This window comes from Lampetra planeri, chromosome 34 (assembly GCF_965212315.1).
Source record: "Lampetra planeri chromosome 34, kcLamPlan1.2.h2, whole genome shotgun sequence".
In the NCBI taxonomy this organism is placed as follows: domain Eukaryota; kingdom Metazoa; phylum Chordata; class Hyperoartia; order Petromyzontiformes; family Petromyzontidae; genus Lampetra; species Lampetra planeri.
In genome coordinates this window covers 6,252,607-6,274,699 of record NC_136140.1, presented here as the reverse complement: position 1 = coordinate 6,274,699, position 22,093 = coordinate 6,252,607, and the positions used below count along the sequence as shown (strand labels likewise).

General features: G+C 41.2%; 1 protein-coding gene across 4 annotated transcripts; it reads left to right on the top strand.

Moving 5' to 3' along the window:
- Positions 1-6,969: 6,969 nt before the first annotated feature.
- On the top strand, positions 6,970-20,950 carry LOC144730074 (mRNA-decapping enzyme 1B-like). 4 transcript variants are annotated; one of them, XM_078610598.1, is made up of 11 exons: positions 6,971-7,129; positions 8,588-8,628; positions 10,689-10,816; positions 13,497-13,563; positions 14,917-15,025; positions 16,170-16,268; positions 16,654-16,950; positions 17,683-18,348; positions 18,497-18,553; positions 19,190-19,375; positions 20,148-20,950. In XM_078610598.1, exons 1-11 carry the CDS (start codon positions 7,001-7,003, stop codon positions 20,220-20,222), a joined length of 1,854 nt encoding a protein of 617 aa, XP_078466724.1. In that variant the 5' UTR covers positions 6,971-7,000; the 3' UTR covers positions 20,223-20,950. The 4 variants fall into 4 exon arrangements, with proteins under 4 accessions (XP_078466725.1, XP_078466724.1, XP_078466727.1 ...); XM_078610599.1 differs by lacking the exon at positions 18,497-18,553 and having other exon boundaries at positions 6,970-7,129; XM_078610601.1 differs by lacking the exon at positions 8,588-8,628 and having other exon boundaries at positions 7,111-7,129.
- Positions 20,951-22,093: the final 1,143 nt, after the last annotated feature.

The following is a 22,093-nucleotide window of genomic DNA, read 5'->3' as shown; positions in this document are numbered from 1 at the left end:
GCCACACCTCCTACGCATTCCACAAGTAGTGACTAATCCCATATCTGCATTTCCCATAAATTGCTAAATTCCTCTTGATATGCAAATTACTTTGTCAAGGCGCCCCTTCCCCCCTCCATCCAAGCTTAAATATACGCTACCAAGCGTGGTGGTGCCCATTCAGACGCTGTCTTCACGACAGACCTGTTCTTCACCTGAGGACGGCTGCTTGCGTTGTAGCCGAAACGTCGTGAGAATTATTTCATTATGTTTTATTTTTATTATTTTATTACTTCCGAGATCTCTTCGAGTGACGTCTTATCCGCACCTTGGGTGCAGTTCCTTCCCATGTGCCTTGAAGTAGATATCTATATATATCACAGTTAATCCAACATTTTATTTTGAAGTCTCAGATTTTGACCCTTTCTTCTCTTTTCATTTCTCTTGTTATCTATTGTTTCTTCAATCATAACTAGGGCCCCCATTGTTTGTTGCACAATTTTATGGCGGTCACCTGAACGTCGTGCAGCCTGCTTCTGTGCTTTCCTGTATTTGTTGTTGAAAATACGAATACAATGTAAATGCATGTCTTAGATATCGAGTTTTGCCAACTAACCAACTTGCAACTCGTATTAGCCCTATCCCTAACCAAAACCAACTGGTTAACCAGCTATGGCAGTGTGTAAGATTTGAATACTGTTCCTGCATTGCACTGAATGAGGCCCCCAGGGTACATGGAAGGCTATTGCTCATTACATAGGGCAACTCAGCAGCATTTATTTCATAATCCACTCTCTGCCGATGAGACTCAAAAACGTCCAAGCAGGCCAATAATTTACCCGCTTCAATAAAAAAAAACTGACACACAAAGCCCAAAGGCTGATTGATCTAAACATAGTTTGATTTTATTATTCACTGCTGAAACAGCTGCTTGTCTTTACGTTATGTTATTATCCGCAATGCGCCAAAGCAACACATTTTGGAGTGCCATCCCACTTACCCGAATGACCATTTCCCTGAATCCTTATCCCGCCTCTGGTGATTTGCCCTGGACCCACCACTGCCGTTTTCTTCTCTTTCGGCATTTCCAGCAGCTTCAATGGCCACTGTTCTAATGGTTAGTGTCCATTCATTACATATACATCCGGGTAACTAGATAATTGCTTAATTCTTGAATGTTGTATACATTTTCAAGAGAATAATGTGCAACGCAAGAGATGATGATGGCTTGGTAAGGCCTTCATCGGGCAGTAGATTGACCCATGGCTGCTGCTGCTGATGATGGTCGTGATTTTGACAGCTAAGACAATGCTGGGGAAGATAATATGCACCTGTAAGCCAGAACCTTGGGAGGAAAGCATTGGTGATTTATTAAAATTGCTTTTTTTAAATCCTAAACTTACTGGGTTTGCTCGCTGCGCAACATTTTCTCAGACCGTAAGTAAATAGAAACACTGCAGGGTTGCCATGTCCCCTGCAGGTCATCCCGTGCATTCAACAGCATCCCATTTCACTCCCACGGGGACACTTCGACTTGACACATGCTCTAAAATGTAAATCCCAAACAGTTAACCGGCCAGGATAATGGGGGAGCGTTGAGCAATGTCCCCGTGGAATCTCCCGTGCTCTTTAATGCACGTCTCCAGTGCGATGCAATTACATTTAAGGGTGTTATCACTGAGAGATGGATCATGCGTCGTTGCATTCATTTCACATGGGGTAAATGCATTGCATTGCAATTCCGCAGGTGCGCTCACATACACCCAATGTGCGCCGTAATGTGATTGCTAATGATGATAAGTGTTCGCGGGGATTGCATTGTTGAAAATGAATGTGCCATTCTAAGTGTTGATTTGAAAATATAGATGTTCGTCATTTTTTTTGCGTGAGAAATGTTATACGAAATGGATGGGATCGTTGGGGATTTGATAAATGTTTCACGTATTCAAATTCTCAGTATTTTCGGAAGCTAAGCAATACAACGCTTCAACAGATGCTCTGTTGTAGGTTTTATAATAAGGCCATACTTAGTAGTCTATTGTTGAAAAGCCTTAACTTGCCCTGCATACACAGATACACACAAACTGAAATGCTTATATATACGGATGCACAAACACTCAATGACAAACATACCCCATGTTGCCCTACAAACTCTTTGGGCAATTGCTATTTGCGAGCACCTATTAAATCCAGAATGCCACTTAAGTGGATAATGTAGCCTTTGTTTTCCATAGTGCTGAGTTGTACGTACCACACTAAGTATGAATTTAAGGCTGAGCTGACCTAAGGGAGGCCTCAGACACATTCATATATCCCTTGGCACTTATTTTAGCCACGGCCAAGACTTGTACCACCATTCTGACACGAACACACATACATGCGGAAATACACAGAAATCAATGAGTTTGTAAGTCATAACACGTAATATATACGTTATTTAACCGTATCATGCTATTTTTTCTGTATTGTTTTGAACGGTCACCTAACCCAAATGACCTGCCCAGAGAGGCCAACGAAGCAAAGAGTTTGACCACCTGCTCGGGAACTAGATATAATTAACTGCATTTACGTTTCATGTACATTTTTAAATAATGTGCGTAAAGCTTGTAGAATAGCCGATACATATCCATGGAGTTGCCATGGTCTGCCATTGCCTATAACAATAGGACAGCTGCATGAATGTGTGTTATGCGGAACTGCAATTGGCCGACAGTCCTGCCGAATGCGTGGCCAATTGTTTTTATTCAATATCAGTTGATCACTACTTTGAGTATCGATGGCGTTTAAAATAATGCATTTTCAATTACCCTTCATCAGCCATTTTCAAAACTATATTGTTGTGTTTTTTTTTATAATAGTTTGGATTAATGCCAAATCTCTCTTCTTCATCATCTCTTGTGATTTCAGATAATTATAATCTGTACTCTTTGCTATTTACCTTACCACAACTTCATCTTCTTGGTTCTATCGGTAAAGTCACGTAGAAGGGAAGTAATAAAATAATAACAATAAAACATAATAAAAATAATTCTCACGACGAAGACCAGGTCTGTCGGGGAGACAGCGTGATTTCAGACGCTGTCTCCCCGACAGACCTGTTCTTCACCTGAGGACGGCTGCTTGCGTTGTGGCCGAAACGTCGTGAGAATTATTTTATTATGTTTTATTGTTATTATTTTATTACTTCCCTTCTACGTGACTTTACCGAAAGAACCAAGAAGATGAATCCCTGCAGTCACGATAGCTTTAAATCGAAACTAGCAGGAAGTACCCGGCGTTGCCCGGGTTTTAAAAATATTTCAAAACTACTCTTAATAATGTAACTGCAGTGCGTACTGACTGTGGTGGTACCTGCTTTCACTGCAGCAGTGCATACTGTGATGGTACCTGCTATGATTACAGCAGTACATGCTGACTCTATAGCAGTATTTATGGACTGTATAGCACAAAGTACTCACCTGTCAGAGTGGCGTGGTGAGGCCTAGTCCCGTGCAGAGCCTCCGGCCTCGCCTAGATTACCCAGCCGGCCAAGGTGTCACCTTGGCAGGCTGGGGTTGGGCTGCTACCCCTGCCCCCCCCCCCAGCCACGATCTCCTCGGCCGCTCTGCAGTAATAAATAATAAGTATAACCCGTAAAAACTAAGTTTTTCACTATAAATTCTTTATATGTGTGGCAGCGAACTTAATATAAAGGATTAAAAAAAATATTAAAAAATATATTCACCTGTGAAGGACGCGGGGATCGATCCCGCGACCTTTGGCATGGGAAGCGAGGGCGCTACCAACTGCGCTACTCCGCCACGCCCTCGATGAACGGGCCAATCGCAGCGCTAGGAAAACCAAACGGACCAATCGTGTCTCGCAAATCCCTCACATTTCGTCCAATGAAACTGCGTATGGTCCGGCGACACACAGACACACACACAGACAGACAGATTTGCGATTTTATATATATAGATTTACCACAACTTTTAGTGAACTGCCCATTATTATGCTCATTATATATTATTTAAAGTTGCTCCATCCATTTCATGATTGTGCTTCTTTGGAATTTGAATATGTTGCTTAGATGTTGTCTAATTTATCCCGACCGATAGATTACTGATGATAACTGTCTTGTTTGTAATTATAAAAGTAGGTTTCCGGAGCCAATACAATGACCGATGTTTTAGTTAGGAATAGCCCACGTGGTAGTCACGTGTTTATGTGTTAGCATTTAGCTTTGCCCTCCTTTTGTCTATGCTGTATCTTGCATCTGGCCAGATGATGATCACTGTGTTGAACAGAGACGTCTTGACAATCTGAGGTCTGTCCATTCGAATCAAAACGCCGCCATCGCACACAATGCAGGGTACAAAAAAAATCGAACGAAAGCAATTGTATACGCGCAGCAGCTTTAAAAAAAACAATTGTGTATTAAATTGACCAATCTGGCAGCCCAATCTGGCAGCCCAGATTGGTACATAGAGGACTTGGTGAGCTGAGCAGGAAAAAAAAATAATTGCTTACATTTTAACAGTGGCAAGCTTTTCTATAATAGGGGGAGAGATCATTATGAAGGAGTGAAATTCTGAATCCCTTCAGCCATCAAGCATAGAGTTTAAGGATTCAAGAGTACTTATAATCTACAGGCTCAGCTATATTATTACGTACTCTTTGGTTATTTCGGTAAAGTCACATAGGTATAAAATAAAATTAAGTAGATCACGACGTTTCGGGCGCAACACAAGCGTCCGTCATCAGGTGGGAGAGCATGGGTCTGCTGCTGATGCAGACTGTTTTAAAAGGTTTTAAATGGGTGTACCCCAAGGGTCATAAAAAAAGTGGCTGGGTCTCGTGACGTTAATGTGAGAAATTAGCATGTAACTGGGTACGTAACTGTAACTGGAAATTAGCATGTACCCAGTTGCATGCTAATTTCTCACATTAACATCACTAGACCCAGCCACTTCTTTATGACCCTTGGGCTACACCCATTTCAAACCTTTTAAAACAGTCTGCCACAGCAGCAGACCATGCGCCCGAAACGTCGTGATCTATTTTATTTTATACCGACGTGACTTTACCGAAATAACCAAAGAGTATGAATACCTGCAGTCACGAAAGCTTCAAATCAAGATTATATTATTACGGTTTTTGAGGTTACTACATGTCATGATGATGCAGTATTATACCAAATCTATGAAGCAATTAACGAATTTCCTGATGACGGCAAAGTGCCTTCAATGCAAATGTTTGTAAATAGATAACACATTCCTGCGGAGGGAGCTGGTAGGAACGTTGGGTTGCTCGGTCAATGGCCAGGGTCAACGGCGGCGTGGTGTATTCCGCAAATATGGCCGACTGTGAGGACGGGCACAAGCCGGCGTGAGTAGGTTAAACGTTGAGTTTTATAAGGGCACCACGGGGTGATCAACCCCTCCCCCACCCAGCCCCACCCTCCCCACCCAGCCCCTCCCCCCCCTCCCCTCCCCACCCAGCCCCCCCCTACCCAGCCCCACCCCTCCCACCCCCACCCAGCCCTATCCTCCCCACCCAGCCCCTCCCCACCCTCCCCACCCAGCCCCTCCCCACCCTCCCCACCCAGCCCCTCCCCATCCTCCCCTCCCCACCTAGCTCCTCCCTCCCCAACCAGCCAGCCCCTCCATGCACGGCGGACGGACGGACGGACACAATAATCCCCTGTGGGCTGGTGTGACCAGGAGGTTCCTACCAGTATTATATTCTATTCTTACATGTGGATATATGTTCAGGAGCTAAAAAAGGCGCCACGATTGCTAAATGTTAACGACCTCGCCTGGTAAACTGGAGGTCGTGGGTTCGATCCCGACCCTGACGCTTGCATATTTGGAGTTTGCGTGTCTCTCTCTCCCTGTGGTCACGTCGATTTTTCTTCGGGTCCTCCGGTTTTACCCTAAACATTTAGAATCAACATCACGCGTTTAGAGTATTTGACTGCTATAAATTTCCACACGATAAGCCCATTTGTTGAGCTATCATTTGTGGCCAGGTCGCTTCTGAAAAATAGCTATTTAGCTTTACCTGGTCAAATAAAAAGTTGAGTTTAATAAATGCTAGTTAAAGGTCTGCTAGCCACAATAGGGCGTCAGGAGAGATGTGTAAGCTTGTATGTTTAACGTCTTTTGCACCATACGTTGGCAACCATGCTAATCGGACGTAGCCATCAAGAGATAAAAGGATGGTTGGTAGATGTCATTGAAGTGTTGACCAGGAGATAGGGGTTTATCCTCGTTTACATCCCACTGGGACTTTTTGCACACAGCGTTGCTGTACGGTGTTTTTTCTGCAATATTTTGCTGTCTTTTCTTGGATTTTCTGTTTGCACTTAGTCACATATTCACTTTAAGATGTTTTTTGTTAATTTGTTTTGTTTGTTGCGGTTGCACCCGATTCAAGAGCCGAATGGCTCACAGGGCTATACCTAATAAATGAACTTGAACTTGCATACAACAGGGACATGAAGATTTCCGTAATAAGAAAAGTCTGCAAATTGACGTTTTAGGAGCCCCCATGGACAAGTTAGAAATGAAACTGAATTTATGGTAATGGACAAATACCACATTTCTGGAGGTGTGGTGTGACGTGACCTCGTGGAAGAAACAATACAGGAATTGTACTTTATAATAATAATATTTATACTGGAGGAATCCGATGAGCTATTTTTCACATGTTTAGGATCAATCTGAAACAAACCGCATCGACATTTAGTATCCAGGCCCGATTTTCGGAAATTTAAGCCAAAGTCCTAAAAAGATCCAAAATAGTTGTGAAAGTTCATCGCATCCGATATCTGACAGATGAGACTCATCCCAAATTAGCGTGTCGATTATGCGCGGCGTGACGTCAGATCGATTATTTGTTGACGCTCGCGATGACGTCACTCCGGCGACACGCGTTCTTGTTATGACGTCAGGGGAGAGAAAGGGAGGGGGGTCACAATAAATTAACATCACGCGGATCGGGGCTGTGATGACGTCACAGCGACTCTTAAAAGACAAAGATGGCCACGGACAGGGTGAGGGGCATCAGCCTGGCGGCGCTGCAGCAGCGCGACCCGTACGTCTCGGGCATCGTGGACGTAGCCAGCCAGGTCGCGCTCTACAGTTACAACACGGCCTCCAACGAGTGGGTGAGTCCGCCTAGGCGGTGGCGAGCGAGATAGCGGGAGGAGTGTTGCGAGGGCTTGGGGCCAAGTTTCCTCGGGGTTGACGGAGAAGCCTCGGTCTTGCCTAGGCTGCTCGCCCAGGTTGGAGGGAGGCTCCCCCGCACCCCCGGAGAGGCCCCGCGCGGCACGAGCATCGTAACTGCGTAACGGCAGTGCGCATCGCTTTGCGTGCGTTGTGGGTTGCTGTTCTCATCGACATTGTCACTGACCAGCGTCCCGTCTCCCACCACCTCTTCTGCCGGTCATGACCGACACTTCTAAACTCTGCTGTCGCATTAGTGATGATAATAAAGTGTAACGTGTACATTGAGGAGCATCGGTGACATTGACGTTGTACTTCTATGAGCACACCGCTCATTAACAAACTCCGCACAGACCAACGTGGTGAAGTATGGTCAGATACGCGCCACCAACCGCACGGCGTAGGGAGGCCCTCATCCAGCAGTAGATTAACAAAAATAGGATATATACTGTAGTAGAGTTAGTGCAGTACAATGTTACTGCATTAAGCGTATAAATCTGACCACATGTTAGGTCGCGGTCTTCCACGTTTCAGAGGTCGATAAAGTGAGTACTGTTTTGTGGAAAGTCAGCGGTGACTCATGGATCGGCTCGCCTCCACCACAGGAATTTGGAATTTCCACCACTGCCTCAGAGCCTTATACTGACATTGAGCAGTGTGGCTGTCTGGCTTTCTTAACGCTTAAGGTCGGTGCGATGCTGTGACATGTTAGTGCTATATTGCCCCATTGCAGTTTGTACAAAAAGTCTTGCAATTACAGATAATGCGGCGCATTGGGGAGGTCTTCATCCAGCAGAGAATGACCGCGGCTGATGATAATATTGAACATATTACGCGCTACAGACATGACTGTCGTGACATTAAAACGCATCGTCACAAAAGCAAAAGTAATTGTCAAGTCCGTTATATATGTGTGACACGCTTGCACGTGAGATTAAGGATTGGATATTTGACATGAGCAATAAAAACTAAACAAAAATCAACTTAGTGCTGATACCGTGCTTGTTATGCCGATCAAAAACAGCTGTGGAACGCAGTTTTTGATTTATGGTTACGTACAACATTTGACTGGAACGTAGTCCGTTAATACGTCGATATGTACAGTATTTCACAGACTGCATTGATGCTTTTGTAATGGAGCATATAAAAAGTAGAGCGAATTAATTACACCTGTGTAATTAATGGAAGTTTCTGTTCAGTGAAGCATACCGTGATACTAGAATGTATATAAAATTGGAAACCATAAGGTTTGCAGCTTCATGTGAGCCATACATTCGTATAATTGCTGGCATTTATGAAAGTCACTTTTCTGCCTTAAAGAAGCCCCGATGCTTGTTTAAAGTGTTGTACAGCAAAAGTGTATTGTTTCACCACAAGATGCCATTTTCCTCGCTGTTTAGGAGAAAACTGAAGTTGAAGGTACATTATTTGTGTATGCCAGGTAAGTCGTTACCTTAAAACCCATTATAATGACAACATTTAACCATAGGCCATCGGTTTAACACATATGCAACAAATGTTCATGTTTACACCGTTCTTTTAGAGTAAAATATTTATTTTTTTAAGTGGACAGTATAAGACTTGGCTGAAATTGTTACACGGGTAATGTAATCTGTTTTAATGTTGAATGTTCTTACCTTATAATGGAGAGCATGTTGCTTTTAACAGCGCTTTTCCAGTTGCAATGACGCATTTTCCAGTGAACAGTTGTAATGCTGATCGGTTTTATCAACGACTTTCTTTAGTTGCTTGCGAACACATTGGCTGTTTTTTTTCTAATAATTCCTTCGCTTGCTATGACATGCGACTCTTTAGGTTCAAAAGAAAATACTCTTTTACTCAAGTTCTCACGAGAAGATGTCCCTTAATTGAGTCATGAAGATGGGACCTTCACTAGAATTCTCTCGTTTTCAGTGAGATTTTAAATCGCACTAGAGCCAACCCAGTAGTGAAGGTCACGTTACAGCAGGGCAGGCTTAAAATCTTAATAGGCTTCCCAATTAGCATTCAGGACCGTGGAACCGGATCTGATTTCCCAGCCAGCCTGGCGATTGAGCAGAGAATATTTGTTACTCGTTTTGTTGAGCGAGTCTTTGAAATTATTTGTAGAGCTTAAAAGTGGATTAATTTTTTACATCATGGTTTTTATTGTTAATATCGAGTGCCCTAATTCCTGTCTAAGTAGCTTAAAAAAATGATAAGTACATATTTGGTCAATAGTTGTCATTTTAGCAATTTCGTGTGTGGGTTTAATTACATTATATTGTTATAAATTTGAAGAACATATTTATAGTTGTATTTATTTAGAAAAGTATGCAGGTTATATAAATGGCTGTCGCCTGATGATGCTAGTTGTAATTACTGGCGAAATATCGCACTCAAATTGTAAATGCTGTGGATTTACTCTCCAGCACACAGGTGTGCTGTACTAGTAACGAATTGGCATGTTCTGTTTACATGACACACCTTACTAATTGGCTGTGTCGGGTGGTGGCAGATTTAACGACACGCATTTATATTTAGGCGCTTTAAGCCAAAATAAACCTCTATTAAGATAAATGCACGTGAAAAGAAATGTAAAAAAAGACATGACAACACATGGGCTGTACATTTGTGGTGATAATTAGTCATGTGTTTGTAAAGCACAATGCTGGTTAGATTATCGTCTTGTACGTTTGTAGGTCGTTGCATTGTTAAATGGATTTGTTATAGTGCAGTGTGTTGCAGAGTTACTGTATGTATTAAAGTATATAATCCAATTACAATTAAGCTTATTTGCACAAGAAATCTGTTCTCAATTATGGTGGGTTCCTTTAGCTGCTTTATGTATCTATGTAACATGGGGGTAGATGCCAATGGGATCGAGCTCCATGAACATACTAATGATAAACAGGAATGCCTTGACATATATTTGTTTATATTAATTTATTTGGTTATAACAAAGGATGATTATAATTTTGATTACGCACATTGAATCTTCAAGACATTGAAAACCATGAGTTAAATATGCTTGGAGTAAATAATATGGACATTTGAAGTTCATTAAAATTATCGTAGTCACTATACATTTTGGGCATATCACAGCAGCTCTATATATATACATTTAATCAACTATATTATTTTGGTGGAGTCGTGGCACAGTGGTGCTCTGCTATGAACCCGTTGACTTTAAGTGCCATTCCCAACCATGGCTAGCATAATTGCCGAGTAATATCTGCACTGGTACTGCCCCTCCTTTCACCAACCAACTATTGTGTTGAAGTATGGTCAAATCCCCATGACCAACACGTCGTGGAAATTCCCTCGCTGTATAATATGAACATCCCTCAACACAAATGTATTTGAGTGACAGGTTATAAGAATGAAAGTATATCATATGATTAATAGTGTTTTTGGCCTCGTCAATTTAAAGGATTACCATTGATCATTTGGAAAAGTTCTACACTCAGCCCGCTATGTTTTTTTTCATTTGTATAATGCATGGGTGTAAATCTGTCACAGGTCTGCATCCCCTCACAATGGCTTTACAATAATGAACAGGCTGAGCATGGACAACCTGATCCAGCCCATCACCAAAGATCTGGACTTCAAGCTGCAGGACCCGTTCCTGCTTTACAGGATTGCAGACTGTAAGCATCTGTCCTGAGTGCATCTTAAATCCCGCGGTGAACAGGGACACATGACGCGTGCTTAATCCTTGGCTGGTTCAGTGGGTCAAATGTTTATATAACGGGCAGGTATTCACTTATTTATACGAGGAAGGCACGAATTGGAACACATGGTACTCTGCTCACTAGTCTCATGCACAGTGAACTTGATTGTATAGATCTTGTTTGAGTGGACATGAACCACAGATAAATCAAAAGTTGTATCTTAAATGGTGGCTCAACTGCAGCGTAGACATGTGAAGGTTCATCCATTCATGAGTTCACATCGATCTTTACACTCATGACGCATCAAATTGGAATGTAATAATTGATAATTTACGATTTGTGTAACTGTTATGTTTATCTTACGTTCATGTGACAAATGTAATGAAACAACCAAAATGGAACAAAGAAAAATCTTTATAAATGAGACCAGAAAAAAACAAAAAAATATTGGAACAAATTTGAGTGAATTTGTCATGTTTCATTGAATTTCATGGGTGTAGGGTTGGGCTATATCATTAAATTAGGCACTTTTAAGCATTAAACTAAAAAAATATATCGGTGGTTTTCTGTTATTACTTTTTATGCAATCTTCATTGTGCTCTCTGATAAGGATGGTCAATTAACTTACATATAGGACCCTCCCTTTAAGTTTATCGATAATTATCACGGTGCAGTAACGTGTTTTAATTCATACATGCACTGTGATTGTGTGTAGATATGCATTATGCACATCCTATGTAGTAGTATATCGTGTGTAGGAAGTCCTACGTCTTAAAGAGATTTTTTGAAGTTGAGTTGACTTGGCCGCAGCTGTGTGCCTCAGCACGTGTATTTTTAGACACTTTGTGGAATTTAACTTCAAAAGACACCCCGGTTCTTCTTTCTAATGTGCACCGATTTATTTGCATTGCTTTTAAGTGCAGGTAAAATGAGTTGATTTAACTACATTCATCACAATTTAACCCAGTGTGTTATCCATTCATAGTTTTACATTGTGTAACTTATTCAGAATGAAGGTTGCTTTTTGGATCCTTTCGACAAGCATATCGGAGGTATAAACCAAATGAACAGCATGACTCAGGAAAACAAATAACATTTCATGTAATTTCTTAAGAAGAAATGTGAATATGTAATGTAGGCAAGTGTTTACCTCTGTGATGCTCCAAACCAAGAGTATTATCTTCCAGCCGTCTGTGTGTTTTTTCGATTATGTTCAAATGGTAAAAATGTTGATCTTCCAACATTGTGTCGCAGTACAGATTTAAATAACGCACACTAAATCTATGAATACTCATATTTGAAGTTATTGCCATGATACAGAATACTTTAGTTGTCGGCATATATTGAGATAAATCGTAGCATATCAGAACAAGCAAAACCTGTTCGCATTAAAAATGGGAAAAAAAAATCCACGTTTCACCGCTCTCTTTGGCGTAGAGTCCACTTGTGAAGGTCTTCCATCAGTAGCAGTCACATCAGCGGAGTTAAACACGAGCAGTTTCCTTCACGTTTCATTTTACTGTTGTTCACACTGCCCCCCCAGTTACACACTTCACAGAAGAATTGAAAAACTTGAAGCATCCACGTTGGAATCTTTGTATCACCCGTTATGGGTGATACCGGTGTTCCAGTCTCATTGAGCTTTAATTACCTAGCACTCCACTTGCATTGGATAACTCCTGTGCCTGACGTCCAGTGTACTCATTGTGTTACATATTACTTGAGCTGCGGTCAGTCCCCCCTTTTCAACGTCGGAAGGCTTGAGTAGATGTTCAGCGATAGTTGATGACTGACGGTGATTTGTGGTGCCAGGGTTTGGGTGATGGTTGTGTTGTAATGCAACGTGATCCCAAACAGCCCAACTCCAAAAAAGGTAAAGCCATTTGGACCAATTGATCACAGTCAATAGAACGGAAACTCCAAAATTATTTGTCTCACTCACACCATTAATATGTATTTGCTCGTGTGTTCATAAGCACTGGGAAACATTGGTTTTAATGTCTTGTTAAAGTTTTGATGTTTGAAAAGAACAACCTTTGTAACAGAATGTACATTTACTGAAATGTTTTATTTCAAATCGAATGGTGCTTTCTACAAATGTATTTTAAAGCTTCTTACATGTATGTTTACAGCTGTTAATGTATGTCATCACAAGACGGGTCATACCATTGCAAACGTAACTGGTCATTTTAGAAACCAAAGCTCGTACATTAAGTAAAAGTAAAGCCCTCAATTGTATAAAAACAAATGCCCAGCAAATCCCCGGTGTTTGTTTTGTTAACAGTGAGCACTTGTTCAAATATGGCTTCGACAAAAGCAACAATAACAATGGGGATGTAGGCAGTGTGCTGCCTGCAACTAAAAATACATTTGCAGGCACGTTGGCTGGCACATAGTTGCTGTGGCTGGGTGGTATTAGTAAAAGATATATTAAGCTCAAGGACCGATGTATCTTCTGAGAAAAAAATATTTTGGTGATTGAAGTTTGAATTTTTTTTGTATGAAATATTTCACACATCTGTGTGTGACTGGCAAAGGTCACCCGAAGCCAACACATTTGTAATAAATGAGTGCAATGTGTTATTGGGTTTTGATGTAGAGATTTTTTTTTAGGAAAATACACACTGAATTTGTTTGTTCTAACTTTGTGATACAGTATCCATACATGGCATCTGGTTCTATGACAAGAATGACTGCCTTCGGATTGCAAATTTGATGACCGAGTAAGTGAACGTTTCATTCTGGCTACGACTTATTTATTTTCCTACTCTGTCCATTACCCTTTGTGATGGATAATGCATGAAATGCCTGTTAATAGTGAAGTATGCTCATGCAAATAAATCGGAGTCCTAATTATAAAATTCTATAAAGCAAATGACGAATGACACGTGTACTGTGTGTTTTGTATTTTTAGCTGTGTACTTTTTTCCGGTAATTTATCAAGTATTTTGTTAATGTTGTACGTTATAAAGCGTCACATTAATTATCCAAAATGGTTCGATGTATTTGTTTATGAATTTATACCTTGAATGTCTAATGTGAGAAATTATATTTTACCGAAGCACAAATTTCAACAGATTGGAAGCACATTTACACTGCACACAGTTATTTTTTTGAAATATGATGCAAATATGTGCTTTGGGATAAACTTTGTCACTTTAATAGAACATTTGACTCTATGATTGCAGAGTGGCTCTATGTCTATCAAAGCTGATTGAGTGTGGGGTGTTGTTAACTCTTCCCCTTACCAAGCCAGCTCCTAACAAAATTCACGACAATAACATTCCTGATCAGCTCTATCACCCGTACACATAAATGAGACCACATCACACCAATACTCCCAATCATTTGAGTAGCTCCCAATCCAATTTGGGAAACATTTTGAAATAGCACTTACCATTTTCAACATCCCCCGTGAACTCGCCCCTGCCAATCTCCCCTCCTCCACCCCTGCCCTGTCATCTCACCTCCACACACTTTCTGCTCCAGCAACAAGGCTTTTTGTCAAAGCCCAGTTGGAAGTCGGTACTTTTTCTTTGCTGCCCTCAGTCTGGGATTCCCTTCCCCACATCCATCTGTGCTGTCCCTCTGACCCTGTTGAAGTCCAGGCCTAATACCCTAGTTTTTTCATCTGCTTATGACTGCGTCTTTCTCCCGATAAAATAAATATGCCCACTTTTTGTACAGCATTCTGAGATGTCATATTTAGACACTACACATATATTAAATAGTACAGTAAAACCTTGGATTGCGAGTAACTTGGTCTGCGAGTGTTTTGCAAGACGAGCAAAAATTGTAAATAAATATTAATTTGATAAACGAGTGAGGTCTTGCAATACGAATAGTACGTGTATACGCTTTGTCTGCCGAGCATAACGTGATCACAACTGATATACGAGTGCTTTGATATACGAGTGCTTTGGATTACAAATACGTTTCCGGAACGAATTATGCTCACAATCCAAGGTTTTACTGTATTAGTATATGGAAATGTCACACAGAGTCAATATTTTTTCCGCACTATAAATGTGCAATGGAAATCGATTGTGCATGTCTTTGCTCTGTCCACAATGCAGGCTAGCTCAAAAATCGAGTGGGAAAAGCACAGAAAGTCGTGAAGCATGCACAGAGAAATCTGTTAATATCCTGGAGATGCTGAACCGAGCAAGGGAGGTGTACCAGCAGGTCAGCACACATGACACACAAACTAGTTGCCAATCATCAAGTTTCGATTTAAAGCTTTCGTGACTGCAGGGATTCATCTTCTTGGTTCTTTCGGTAAAGTCACGTAGAAGGGAAGTAATAAAATAATAAAAATAAAAAACCCCGATATGAAATGCTTATGTTTTATTTTTATTATTTTATTACTTCCCTTCTACGTGACTTTACCAAAAGAACCAAGAAGAAGAATCATCAAGTTCTCTTAAATACGGTCCTCTGATAGGTGGCGCAGAGGTCAGAGCACTAAACTGGCACTGCTGAGCTTGGCTTCAAGTCCAGGCAGCCACCTGTGATTAAACGTAGGTGCTTCGGTTGTGAGATGTTAACTACATCGCCTAGTATGCTGGAGCTCGTGGGTTCAATTCTGACCCTGAGGCCTGTATTTGGAGTTTGCATGTTCTCCGTGTGGTGCGGATTTTTTTTCCCCGACTCCTCCGGTTTTTCCCTCTAAATTTAGAAACATACGTTTAGAGTATTTGGCTGCTATAAATTTCCACATGATAAGCTACTTTTCTGAGCTATCATTTGTGAAAAGAGATATACACAGCACAGTGGGGTTTACCTGGTTAAATAAATATAGTTTAATTTATAGTAAAACGGGTTTGCAAGTGGAGTGAGTTGATGGTCACTGCCCGGTCACCGATGACTCCACAAAAAACGATTATGCAAATTTTGGCTTTGCACTGAATGTAGCCCAATTCCAGCTCTTGGGTATTACTAATTTAACTGACCGTCATGCAATGAGTGTTTCTCAGAGTGGGTGGGGATTTTCTGACCCCTAATGTGTGGACCAGAAGTCCCTTGAAGGGATATCCGGTATCTCCGTGATATCCGCTTCCCTGGGCCAATCTCTTAACATAAAGGGATACATTACTTTGCTAGAGATACGAATGGATACTTCGTCTCAAGACACGGCATCAGTCGCACAATTGTAAACAAAAATTGGGGTAAAGACAAACATTTGACGATACAGTTGTGTTTGGTCATCATCAGCCATCATCTTGTTGAATACAAATAGGGTAATTTGCAGCATTTTATTTCAAATATATTTTTTTGTCAACGGTGCCTCTGGACATTTATTTTATTTATTTTTCTCATTGATCTACAGACGAGACCGGGACAGGAAACAAATGCAGCCGGTGCCCCTGGTACCACAGAGATACTCGCCGTTGCCCCAATGACAAGTTTGACGCATCAACAAGTTGCAGTATGTCTTGAGCATTACACATACATAGCCACACATGTACATATTGGACTGAAAATATATTCCCTATGTACTGCTTGTTATTTATGTTTAGAGAAAACAGTAATACATTAATTTTCAGTATTCTGTTTTTTTAAACTGATACAAAACAGATGAAAACCAATTTTCACATCTATACGAGCTTTACGTTCGAGATTTGCGCTGTGCCACTTCCATTAACAACACCGCTTGTGACTTCAAAACAACCCACGGTGTGCCATTCTCACATGAAATTGTAACGGTGTCAGTTTTTTGACAGTGGCTGCTAACACGTGCCATTTTATCATTCTGTAAAGAAGTGAATCGGTCAGCAAAAGTAAATAATCGAAACTCAAAACCAATTTCACAGAATCCCCCAGAGGACTCCTGCAACAGACGGCTGAGCGTGGCGGCGCTGCTTGGTACATGCGCACAGACGGACGGTGCATGCAACGCCGCCCCTTGTGACTCCGTGTCCCAGGGGACCAAGTCTTCCTGCAAACTGGCAGTGGCACGGGCCCTATCCTACGAGCAGGCTGCATCCTCGCAGCATACGGCAGCTGGAGAGAGACATGGCTTCCAGCAGGTGGCACCGCAGGCCCACTTGCCGTCTGTCCACGAGCCGCCGCCGCCGCACTCTGAGGGCCGGTGTCAGTTGCCCGCACAGGTGACCATATAACGAAAGCACGCGCTAGGCATACTGGAGTAATATTAACAATAAAGACAGAAAAATCCTCGCAAAGTCTCTTAACGAGCAACATGAAGTATGGTCAATGCAGTGCCCATGACCCCAGTTGTCGGGAAGCCTTCATCCAGCAGTGCATTGATAAAGGGCTGTACATTCTAAATTATTAATAGTTTTTATACTGCTACCAAGTCTGAGTCATTGTGTCAAGTGCTTTCATTTTAAACCATTCACCCCCCCCCCCCCCTCACGAATGAATACATTGTTGCCGTTTGGTGTTGGAATTAATTTTTTTTCAAAGATTATTTTTAATGTGAATGTCACGCCGCTACTGGATGCAGCGGTCACGTTAATTGATCACAAACTGTACATACATCAGGAAAGTAAGAACAGATTTTTATCCATGAATTGTTACATGTCTATTCTGCAAGAGGTATATCGGGATGGTCCTGTTAATGTGGTTTCGCAAATCAAATATTGAAGCGAGTTGATGGCAGATATAACATTATTACAATTTAATTATTCACAAATTAACCAGCACCATGATATGCCTAACATTAACAACTTTACTGTTTGATTTAATGCATTTATTGCTTTTAATATAATTACAAGCTGCCATTATGGATGTCCCCTAGACTCAGAACACCTAATTCCTAAGATGTGTAATTTCTTGGAACATTTTAAATGCCAGTATCCCTTTATTATTTATTACAGGTTCACCAGTGCCTGCCGTATGTGGTAGAATGCAGCAAAGACAGGGGCGAGAATGAGCAGCTGCTGCAGAAGCTGCATGGCAACCGCATTCCTGCGAAGCAGGGGGCCGCAATGCCCATCGTTCAAAGCTGCCCAGATTTCAGCAGCCCGGTGACAACTCGGCAGATGCCGCCCGGCACCGCAGACTCGGGCGCTGCCACGGGCCAGGTTTGGCACAACGTCAGGCTGCCCCACGCGCCCGCCATGCAACCGGGAAGCTGTTTTGTTCCGCAAGCAGGCGGCCCAGAATTCCAGGGTGCACCTCATCTGAGGAGCGCGCTGCAGCCCGGCGATTTGCACGTGGCTTTGAAGAGCGGACAGACTCCGGGCACGATGCCGCAGGGGAACGGCTTTCAGCCAGTGGCTGGGCTCGTGCAATCGAACACAGAGCCACCTCTTTATGACTTGCTGCAGAAACTGCAGATAGTTAAACCGGAGCCGCAGCATCAGCACCAACAGCAGCACCAACAGCAGCATCAGCACCAACAGCAGCATCAGCACCAACAGCAGCACCAACAGCAGCACCAACAGCAGCACCAACAACAGCACCAGCAGCATCAGCAGCAACCTGGACATACGTCCTGCAGTGAAACACAACAAGGGCCCATAGTGACACTTTTGTCACAGGTGAGCGTTGAAATTGCCAGTGCAGTATTGTGTGCGATGTGATGCATTGAGGAGCGGAGAAGTTGAGCCTTTGAGGTTTTTGTCTTGAGTTTAGTGAATCTAGTGTTGCCGTATTATGCACAGTTGTGCTGTGTGGTGTGCTTTACAGGAGGATTTGAAAAAGTTGCCAAAAAGTGATCGAGAAAACCTCACATTACCATTTCCTGTGAGTTTATTATACTGCTTTAGAGTGCACTGCATTGCTGTTGTAAAGGTTACGTGATGTTAATAGACAGCATTGACATTACTAACGTAACATTCTTTACTTACAATTCAGGGCATCCGTTCGATATGAAAGCTACATTACAAATAATATGTTTAATATCAGGTATTCATCATGAGATGAGTAAATAAATAAATGCACGAATGAGCAAATGGAGACGAATGCGTAGAAGTATCGGGATGGGCATATACTCAGATTAAGATGAATACCCTACATGGTCGAATGAAGTTGGTTGATGAAATAGATAAAAGTATAGTGGCCATTATTACATTTAGTTCATGAGCTTACCAGGGCATATACCTACATCTTTTGTAATTTAATCTACAACCATTTTTCTTTGCCTCAGTAGGTAGCATCAAGTCGCACGGCATTGACACAAAACTAATGTGACAAATTATCCACTGGGGGCAGAACCAATATACATCTTGAATGTCACGCTAGGGTGAATTTGATTAAGTATGTTGTGTAACGGCTTGTTACGTATTTCAGTATTTGCATGTTTCCAAGCATATGCAGTGGTTGTAGCGATGCCTGTTACCCATAGCTGTGTGTCTTCATATGATGCTCATCCCACCACAGCACATGACTGGGACGATGGCGGCCGGAGTCCTGCTTTCACCGCAGACATTTCAGCAGTCCTCCGTGAAATTGTCAGCGCCCAATGCTCCCATTGCACAAAGCATGCCTCCCCAGATGGCCCACGAGACTTCTCATGGTGTCGTGAGCAGGTCCCATCTGCAGGAAACCCTTATTCACCTGCTCAAGGTATGGACACTTTGAGGAGTTAGTCTCAGGATGTTTGAGTAAATGTCCAGAACTATGTTGAGTATTGCAATAAATAACCATTTAATATAACCCCCATCAGTGTGATTTTGATATAGAAAAAATAGGGGATTCAATGGGACTCTACACTGGCATTCATGTAAACAAATTTTTCCTGATTGTAGCTTGATGGCAAATGTGTTCCATGATCTAAAGAACTCCGCTCCCTTCTACAATTACACATTGGAAGAATAGGTTTTTTTTTGCCCTCTTGATGGTATGAAGAAAAGTTAAATGTATTTAGAATAAAGCTTGAAAATTATCACGGGCCATGCCATTATTGACTGGCATTTGAAACTCACTGATGTAGGTTACATATTGAAAGTCTATTGAAATACCATCGCATAAGCTAAAATCAAGTCATGGTAATAACACAAGGTAGTGAAGAATATGTAAATTTATTGCACAATACAAATTACATTAAATTACACCATTACATTCCAATGGGTATGAATTGAGCATGAATATGATACAGTTGAGCATTTTAATATTATGTTCAATGCAGCAATAGATTATCTAAAACTTGACAAGTATTCAGCCTCAATAATTAACACATACATCCCACATTGATTATCTCTAAAAGATTATCATTGATATCAAATCATTACCACATATGAAGCGAGTTAAAGAATGTTATAATTTAGTTCTAAAATACTTTTGTGTTCTTTTAACTGCTTTACCATATAATATTGTTTTCATTCTCTTGTTTCCCCAGAACGATAATGAATTCCTCAATATCATCTATGAAGCATACCTGGAAAGTTCAAGAAAAGCCTCTCTCAATCTTTAATTCATCATTGCTTCGAAATTAGTGAAACTGGAAGTAAAATGGCACTGTGATGTAGAAATTACTTGTAATTAAGGAAAGACAGTTATCACATCATTTTAGTTCTCCGTTCGTAATACTCAATGTTCAGCCTCAAGCTTTCTGACATTTTTTAGATGTAGCAAGCTGTTTATTTTGTACATGAGGTGATCTTATGAACAAGGTGAGATATAGCATTTATTAATTTGTCTTGACTAAATAAAATGTTTTTAACCTGTTTCAGCATTCCCTATGGCGTTAGAATTTACAAGTAAATAATTGTATGAATTTCACTACTTTGTAGATGGAAATTTGCAGAAATGTTTTACTATTTTTATCCTAAGTTTTGAAGATCGTGTGTTTTTATTTTATTTGCGGATTGTTGGAAGCTCATGTATATTTGTACTTTTATACTGTGATTTCAAAGCTACCTGGATTATTGAAAGAATAAAAATGAATTAATCTCATTGTAACAGGAGAGTTTTGCAGTATGTTTGGGAAAGTATTAACGAATTTGGAGAGTATTAAAATTTGAGCTATTTCAATCAACTTAGTTATTGTGACTGGCAAACGTTATCACATCCTCTTGCATATGCAGTGCACAGTATAATTGTATTGGTCCTCACGGGCTTTCTGACTTCCACGAGCACATGGAAATCTGTGTATCAAAACTTGTACGGCACAGACATTTGAAATAAAACATTCAAACTGCATTATTCAATCACATTGTTATTTTTTTTCACTTTTGCTCTTGTAAATATTTGTTCCCTTGTACATTACTCTAGATTTACAACAACGTGTATGCAAGAAAATAATAAGCCTAATAGCCATTTGTGTTAGAGAAAAATAAATCCTTGAGTGAATGGTCAGTGGCATGAAGCGGCTAAGTGCAAGTTTATCGCGTTTTATTTCTGGAGAGAAGGCATGAAACGCTAAAGGAGGCCGTTGAAGAGATGGAGATATTAAATGTAAGTTCGGAGGCCAGTGCTAACCAAGAATAACTTAGAAATGAAAGAAAATTACATACTTTGGCCCAGTAGTGGGATTTTAGAGGCTGATAACATCTAAATCTGCGTTTTCAATCGAGGTATTTAATGGATCAGACAGCTATTATGAACACATTAATAGGCCATCTTCAAGCCTCGAATGCTAACTATTAATTACTGACTGCAATTAAACCGCGAGTAAGAATCTGACCCACCAAATGAACTGGTGAGCACAATCTCAACAGCATTTTCTCTTCATTCTGGCACGGCTGTTATGTATCTCATGGACCACTCATAAAAGACACCCTTATCAATAACCAGTGCTCCTGTAAATAAAAACAGCTTCTAGCGAACGTTGTAATGACATTCCCATTAGTACTTAATCTTCAATTCCATGTCCACAAAAGAGCAAAATATTATTGTCAGTCTCAAAGACATTGGACTGGTCCCAACTCCCTGGATCTCAGAAGGGCCAGGTGTGGTAGACAAATACTGTACCGCTAAATTACCGTATACTGTATTATTGGTAAGTGCGCTCTCTACACCATGGGCCATCGGCGCAAAAAACATGTTATACTTGTTGCTGGTTAACTTTGACAAGATAACACCTACCAATGGCATCTGTTAAAACATCAGCCATAGTGAATCCATTGCTGGAAAAAAAGGAGAACCAGCTTCAACTGTGCATACTTCACCATTACGATCATGGTGGGTTGGTATAGTTCTATAAAAACCTATCCGTAACGTGGTGGTCACCCATCCTTGCATCATACCTGTAAAGCCCTTATCAGTGCCTACTTATTACAGACCAATTCGGACCTTATTGGTCACCCACCTGCCCTTATAAATCTCAACGTCCATCCGACAAAG